General features: G+C 41.1%; 1 protein-coding gene across 1 annotated transcript; it reads right to left on the bottom strand.

Annotated features, from left to right (window-relative positions):
* Positions 1-5,240: 5,240 nt before the first annotated feature.
* LOC115790072 (piggyBac transposable element-derived protein 2-like) lies at positions 5,241-7,377 on the bottom strand. The gene is made up of 2 exons (XM_030743733.1): positions 7,300-7,377; positions 5,241-7,043 (listed from the first exon to the last, which is right to left on the bottom strand). The coding sequence occupies exons 1-2, from the start codon at positions 7,375-7,377 to the stop codon at positions 5,241-5,243; spliced, it is 1,881 nt and encodes a 626-aa protein (XP_030599593.1).
* Positions 7,378-8,192: the final 815 nt, after the last annotated feature.

Genomic DNA, 8,192 nt, shown 5'->3' with positions numbered 1-8,192 from the left:
TTCACGTTTGCCAACATTTGTCCTTACTGTGTCTGGACAGTTGCTAAAGGTTTTTCCTCAAGCTGGGTCTGATCTTCTTCAATTAGTTTAGACCCAGCCAAGTTTCTCCTTAAAACAGTTGCCAAATTTAAACCATCTATCTAAAAAAAAAAAAAAAAAAAAAAATTTATATATATATATATATATATATATATATATATATATATATATATATATATATATATATATATATATATATATATATATATATATATATATATATATATATATAAAATCACTGCTTTTGCCTAATCCCTGCTTTGGATTGCTGGAGTTTTGTGCCTGCTCCTCTGGTCTCTTATTTGCTCCATGAACTATCTATCTAGTGTGACTCCTGCTTTCCACTTAAAAAAAATACAAAAAAAAGTTTCACAGACTTTTATCCTGGGTTCACTGATTCCTGTATTTGAGGTTACCCTTTGTTCAATCCTGTCATGGTATGGAATGAAAAACTTGTGAATAAACTGAAATATAATTGGTCTTCCAGCACGGTGGCGTGGTGGTTAGCACTGCTACCTCACAGCTAGAATGACATCTAGAAGGTCTGGGTTCGATTCCACCCGGATTCTCTGTGGGGAGTTTGCATGTTTTCCCCATGTCTGTGTGGATGTCCTCCCACAGTCCAAAGACATTTACAGTTACTGGGGTTAGGTTAATTGGTCACTCTAAATTACCCATAGGTGTGAGTGTGAATGGTTGTCTGTCTCTCTCTCTCTGGCGACCTGTACAGGGTGTACCCTGTCTCTCGCCCTATGTCAGCTTGGATAGGCTCAAGCCCCCCCCCCCCCCCCCCCCCCCCCCCCCCCTGCAACCCTGAACAGGATTAAGCGGAAGAGAATGGATGGATGGATGGACAATAGGTCTTCCTGTCTGTAGAATGAAATATGAAAAATGACACATTTTTAGTTTGGCCTGATCAAAACTGTTGATTAAAGTAAGTGTAACATTGGGTCAATAAACCTCTTGTTGCTAAAAATGCTCTAAAAATGTTTCACAGTACTAAATCTGATGCGCATCTCTTTTTACCACTACGTGACACTACTGTGACACCTTTTCAATGGACGCGCCATGATTGGCAACCTGAACACAAATGTCTGGATCAGTTTTAGTAATAAGTCTTCCAGGAGCATAAAAACATAATGAGCTTTTTGGTTGTTCATTTTCTTTGTTCTGTTCCTTTTTAGTTTTCTTTCAAATGATTATTTCACTAAACTGCAGGTAATTTAAATCCAAATTGAAGCAGGCAGCTCATATTATTTATTTATCCAGCTGTACTTACTTTGATGGAAAAAATAAATGAATATAGTAAATTAGCGAATGCCTGTCAAATCTACTGCCATGGCTCACGTGTATAAGTTGTTCTAACTCTTTTAGCTGGCTTCTGTCTGAACAGTGAAGTCAGTGTTGCAGTGCCTTTGAACCTTGTAGCGTCTGACTCCTCTGACTGTAACAAAACAAAACAAAGAAAAAACCAAGCAACCCCCCCCCAAAAACAAACAAACAAACAAACAAACAAACAAAACTTCCAGTTGTATAGAAATCTACAGGAACAAATCCCCCTCCCTCAGGCCTCACTAAAGGCTTTCCTCTGATTTTCAGGACTCAATTACTAGTTTCAGGTATTACAACATCAGTTTGCCTTTGGTTATTATTGGTTAATGATTTGTTAATAATAAATGATTATCCACTGAGCAGCTTCACAGTCAGATCAATCACTCATCAGATCCAGTTTAAAACCAACACGAGGGCAAAAAAAAAAAAGACAATTCTCCGCTTCAAGTGTCACATCCAACTTCATTAACCAATAGGTGACATCACTGTGGTGATGTCACCTATTGGTACAGCAGAGGATGTGAACGTGTTGAAAACTACAAGAAAGGAACATGTACATGCATAACTTTTTAAAGTATTTCCAAACATTGCAATATGCTCTTGGAACAAGCCAAAACATTTGGACTAACTAACAGAAATCTGTTACCCCTAAATTAAACCAACATCTTAATCAGTTGTTGGCCTTACAGCCATGTGGACGAGAGAAGTTTTCTCACCATGGGTGTAGATAATAGAGGAGTGTCAGAATGCAGCCCTGGAGGTGGAAGCTGGCCCAGTAAACTGGAGAAGATTGAGGAGAAGATTGAATGACATACACATGAGTTTGGAGGCCATCCAGTACGTATTTCGTATGCATGACTAAGTTAACCCTGTGTGCAAAGATGGTGAAGTGTCTTGGCTTTAGATTGTGCAGCTATAGACCACAGGCTGCTGCATCTCCATCCAGAAACTACCTCCCAGCTGCACCACGTGGTGCCAAAGTCATCCCGCTCCAGCGTGTTCCTCCCAGCTGCACATCCGTGGCCAAAGTCATCACACTCCAATATGGGCCTTCTGGATGCAGCATCTAATGCCAAACATATCAAAACACAACTTGCTTTCTCAGATCGACCATCTTAAGAGCCATTTCAATCTAGTGAGTACCCTCCAGCCAGCCATCTGTGAGCTAAAAAACATAAAAATATTTTTTTTTTCTCAGCACACCTCACACAAGAATAATGAAACACAGCCTTAATCCTCCATTCATTTTTATCCAAAAGGTATAAACATATCATCTCGTCTGTGCCATCTCCAGCAAGACATGGCTTACTTCAGTAATTACTAACATTAGATCCTCCGCTCAGTTTCACCATCTGAGCACAAACGTATCATTTTTGCATTTCTGGGTGCCACCTGAGGCCAAAGTCTTTGCAGTTTAAACTGTGATTCTTATCTACTATCTTATTTTTTTCTAATTTATATCCTCTGTCTGCTTATTCACTTTATCCTGTGTAATTCAGATTAATTTCTTTTTTCCATAAAAAGAACTGCACCCTCTGGGCATTTAAAACATGAGTCTCATAGTGTAGGTCAGCAATCTGCACAACACAGGCTACGTTCACACTGCAGGCCGTAATGTTCAATTCCGATTTTTTGTGAAATCCGATTTTTACTGCGCGGTCATTCACATTTCCAAATATATGCGACTTGTATGTAATCTCCTGTGTGAACTGGAAACAACCTAAAAGTGTCCCCCATGTGCAGCAGAGGACACAATAACCTCACACGTAGCGAACGTGTTCAGTGTTTGAGAAAGTAAACATGGATCAGGATGCAGAACAGTGACGTTTGTCCAGTATCACTGATGTGCAGGTCGGATGAATGCGACCTGGCCGTACAGACACAGGTCACATTTGAAAAGATCAGATACGTATCAGATTTAGGACCACATATTCAAGTGGCCTGGGTCGCATTTGTAAAAATCAGATCTGTGTTGTTCAGACTGTCATGAAAAGATCAGATACAGGTTGCATAAGGGCAAAAAAAAACGGATTTGGGTCACTTCAGGCTGCAGTGTGAACGTAGCCATAGTTCCACCGCTACCTTTAGGCACACCAACACAAAGCCAAGAGAAAAAATAATACCCAGTATTTTCCATGTGAGTCACAGAAGACAAATGAAGACAGCGTTCTGTATGCTGGTCTAAGGGAGTGCTGGTGTTACATGAAGGCTTTTGTTTTGTTTTATTTTTGGTTTTGAATTTTCCCAAAAATATTTTTTGTATTCATTTTAAGTTCATAAAAGCTGGAAAAAAGAAAAAGACTTTAACATGTGAACAATACAAATGTTGCCAGAGCAGTTGCCCTGTGTAAACCACCCACTCGGTGCTTCAGTATCTCTGTAGTGGGGGTGGGCTGTCTGTACGAGTCAAGCAGCCATTTCAAAGTTGCTGAGCGAACACTGGCAATTTCTTGCTGTCCACTGTGTTGGACAATTTTAGTCTTTGCAGAATCCCTAAATGAACGCACTCCACAAACGATGACCTGAGAGAACACCTTAACCATTTAATCACAGGTTTGCAGCTCTTTGTTAATCTGTCAGCTTCGTTAACGAAGATTAAAGACTAAGTCAGCGGAGAAAACAAAGGCAGCTGTGGTCATTCGTTCAAACAGAAGTTTGACATTCTCTAAAATCCTACCTGTATATTCAAACCAATAATAAAAAACAAACAAACAAACAACAACAAATAAAGAACACTGCTAAAGGTATGCATCTATAGCCTGTTAAAGCTTATTACAGTCTGTTGAAAAGAAACATCAGTGAGTTACACTGCTGCACTGGGTGACATGCTCTTTCATTGCATGAGTACTTTCACTGAGGTTTATTTAGACTCCCATAAACTAGCACACCATTTATTTGGGATTGTTCTGTCAATAAAAAAATACTGAAAAATGCCAAACGTATCCACAAAAAACTGAAGTTCATAAGGTAGCCAGGTACAGCTACTAATCCACGAGGTTGACTATTGTTATTGAAAACAGCATCAGTATCACTTTATATTACAGCTGTTTGATAATTATGATAGTAGTAGGGTGGCAGTAATGTGGCAATAAAGAGGGTAATAATCATGCATTATCATGTAATTAATATTTAACTACTAAGGTAATAACCAAGTAATAGCTTGGCACTGGGCATGGTTTTAATTGAGTAATATTACACTGAAATTTATACAAGATAACATATGTCTAGCCCTCTCATGCATGAATTATTAAATTTTGATTACAGATTTTTTTATCCAGTGATTTTAGGGTTCCATAAGGGTACAAAAACATACTGAGAAATTTTTTTTTTTCTATCTCCATCCCCTAAGGAGATATATTTTTGTACACTACAGTGTACTCTGTGCGCTTTCCTTAAAGAATTATAGGGTAATTTGTTGAAATACTGTGCAAATCTTGAAATAATATCCCAGTATACCTGTATAATCACACCACATTCATTACTAGTCTTTCCTGCCTGTAGTATACCTTATTCTGCCTGGCAAAGGGTGCACTACATACTTTATACTATTCACTCGAACGACTCAATTTATTTCAAATCACTTTATTGTCAATTCATATCACTTTAGAAACACACACACACACACACACACACACACATCCCTTATGACCATGTAAATAGTCACTGAACTCATACTCTCACCCAGTAAGAGGTTACAGAACTCTCATTCTGTAGTCACATCCTCTCACCCTGTAAACAGTCACTGAACGTACTCTCAACCAAAGTAACAGGAGTAATGGACTGGTGGAGGGGATAAATCAGGGTATGGAGAAGAGATGGATTGATTGATGAATGGATGAAAGGATGGAAAGTGGCATCTCTTCTTTCAATTATCTCCTGAAATGAAAGTTGGCGAAGCAATCAGGGCACACAAACACAACACACTGCAAGCAGATGTACTTGGTTCTCCGGCGACAGCTCTCATCACTGCACCTCATGGCATTTGTCACGTTGAGCTTGGGCCAATGGTTTCCAGCTGCATACCGGACCTCAGGAGGAACCTTGACCACAGCTCTTCGCTTCAACGGTGGTGGAATGGCGCTGGGTCTGCCTCGGGAGCGAATCGTCACAGAACCTGCATTGATCAGAGCACGAGCTGTTGATGCCTTGAAGTGCAGGAGGTCTTTTGCTTCATTCCCAGACATTCTGTACAGGAACCAGGCATTCACAACTGCGATGTCCACCAAGTGAAAGAAGACTCTGATGTACCACCTCTTGTTTCGTCGTCTGTGGGGATACGCTGCCACCATCTGATCCATCTGGTCGACTCCTCCCATGTGCTGATTATAGAGCTTTACAGCAAATGGTCTTTGGACCTTCAGCATCTTCTTCTCTTTCTTGCTCCATCTTTCTGCTTCATCAGTTGGAGACACACCACTGCAGGAAGAGGCCATATGGATAACTGAACTGTCCATCCAGCGTGTGACAGTTATGTTTTGGGTACTCGTCACAACCGAGACAGACCCTCTTCCCTCTTTCTTCAGCTGCTTTTCTGTTTTTAGCTTTTCCTGTGCTCCATGGAGCCTGTTCTTCCGGCACGTGCCAGTGCCGAAGATGCCTTGATGCTTCAAAGCCTGGAGGAGGGGAATGGTACAAAAGAAGTTATCGAAAAACACCTTGTGGTTTCGGTCCTGCAGGTCCTCACAGAGGCGCATCACAACATCTCCAGCCATTCCAAGTTGGCTTATTTCTCCTCGTCCTCCAGAGGGACCCTGGTATGGTTCGAAGCTATACATGTAGCCAGAGGACCCAGCTCTCACCCAAACCTTCACTCCCCAGGGCTTCGGCTTTTTGGGGACATATTGCTTTATGGACAGACATCCTTTGAAGGGTATCATCATCTCGTCCACAGACTGATACTCCTCTGGATCAAGCGATGCACTGAATGTGCCCTGGAGAGCATTCAGGAATGATCTGATTTTCACAAACCTGTCTGCATTCTCGGGGTCAATGGAGTAATTGTCCACAAAGTGAACATATCTCATGATCTTCTCAAACCTGTTGATTGTCATGGCATTGGCAACCAAATCAAGGTGAAGTCCTTGCTCTGAGGACCAGTACATCCTTGCTCTTGGGTACCTTATGTAGGACATTACCATGTTCATTCCCAGGAATGTTTTGAACTCTTCAGAGGTCAGTCCCAGATTCTCATGTACTTTTTGGAAAGCATACAGGTTGGTATTGAAGACAATGTTGTCTATCATCTCCTGTGTGAAAAGATGTGAGAAGAAGTCTATTGGATCCCTTCCCTCTACATTCATCTGGCTCTCTCCTAAGAAAGTGGGTAGATCTCCTCCAAACTCATTATCCATAACTTTCCATATATTTCTGACACCTTTTCCTTTTGCTTTCTTTCCCTGAGCTCTGGGCGGTGGTGAATTCTCAGCTTCCTCAGCCTCATCTTCCTCCTGACTCTCATCTTCTGCCGCATGTGCCTCACTTTCTTCTCCCTGACCCTCATATTCTTCCTCCTGTGCCTCATCTCTCTCATCGCTGTCACTGCTGGATCTGGCTACTCTGCTTGCACCTTTCTGTTCTGGAATCCAATCCTCATCACTGCTACTGTCACCACACTCTTCCTCACTTGATTCAGGAAACTCCTCTATAACTATGTACTCCTGTCTCTTGAAGCTCTATAAAATATAAAGAAACAAAACATTTTCAATGCATAAAATATGCATTGAAAGTGCAAACATTCAGTGATGACTAGCTAGAACACAGTGGAAATAGCACATGCACATGGCCATGTAGACATGGCCAGTGCATAATGGTCACTACAGTGTACACATGGAAAATTAGTATTTTCTCCAAATGTAAAATCAAAATTGAGGTATTTCTTGGACATTATGTTACCTAAGATGCTCATTAGTCTTATTTTATTTTTTTTACCTTAAGTGGATTCTTTTTATAGAAGGTAGACGCTGGGATAGCGAAGGTGCCTGATCTCTTTTCGTCTCCATCAGCCATCTTGGAATCAGTGACACCTGTAGCCCTCTCAGAGGATTTTCAATGTTTTTTTTTTTGTATGAAAGGGTGAAATAGCACCACCTGCAGTTGACTATGTGGAACAGTGCCCAAGATTTTATACATTTGAAGAGATAAACAACTTTTAATCAGCTGTACACTGTAGTGTCATCCATGCATGAAAGGGCTAGTATTCTGAAAATAAAATTATGGTGAGATGAGTGCGGTACTACATGTTGCACAGGTGGCATCCTATCACGGTACCACGCTGGAATTCACTGAGCTCCTGAGAGCGACCCATTCTTTCACTAATGTTTGTAGAAACAGTCTGCATGCCCAGGTGCTTGGTTTATACACCTGTGGCCATGGAAGTGACTGGAATTTCCTCGCTACTAAATATTCCACAGGCAGCTGTTAGTGGTATTATAACAAAGTGGAAGCGAATGGGAAGACAGCACAGTCTGGGGATGGCCCCTTCCTGTTCCAACATGACTGCACACAAGTGCACAAAGCAGGTCCACAAAGACATGGATGAGTAAGTTTGATGTGGAAGAACTTGACTGGCTGTACAGAGTCTTGACCTCAGCTCGATAGAACACCTTTGGGATGAATTAGAGCAGAGACTGTGAGCCAGGCCTTCTCATCCAACATCAGTGTCTGACCTCACAAATGTGCTTCTGGAAGAATGCTCAAAAATTCCCGTAAACACTCCTAAACTTTGTGGAAAGTCTCCCCAGAAGAGTTGAAGCTGTTATAGATGCAAAAGGTGGGCTGACATCATATTAAACCCTATGGATTAAAAATGAATATCATTCAAG

This window comes from Archocentrus centrarchus, chromosome 13, assembly GCF_007364275.1.
Source record: "Archocentrus centrarchus isolate MPI-CPG fArcCen1 chromosome 13, fArcCen1, whole genome shotgun sequence".
Classification (NCBI taxonomy): domain Eukaryota; kingdom Metazoa; phylum Chordata; class Actinopteri; order Cichliformes; family Cichlidae; genus Archocentrus; species Archocentrus centrarchus.
The sequence above is the reverse complement of the archived record's forward strand: the minus strand, read 5'-3'. Positions and strand labels throughout refer to the sequence as shown.

Excerpts from the sequence above, each read along its gene's own strand:
- LOC115790072 (XM_030743733.1), bottom strand. The coding sequence starts at position 7,377 with ATGGCTGATGGAGACGAAAAGAGATCAGGCACCTTCGCTATCCCAGCG. Across the intron at positions 7,044-7,299 it reads ATAAAAAGAATCCACTTAAG|AGCTTCAAGAGACAGGAGTA; the intron begins GTAAAAAAAATA and ends TATATTTTATAG.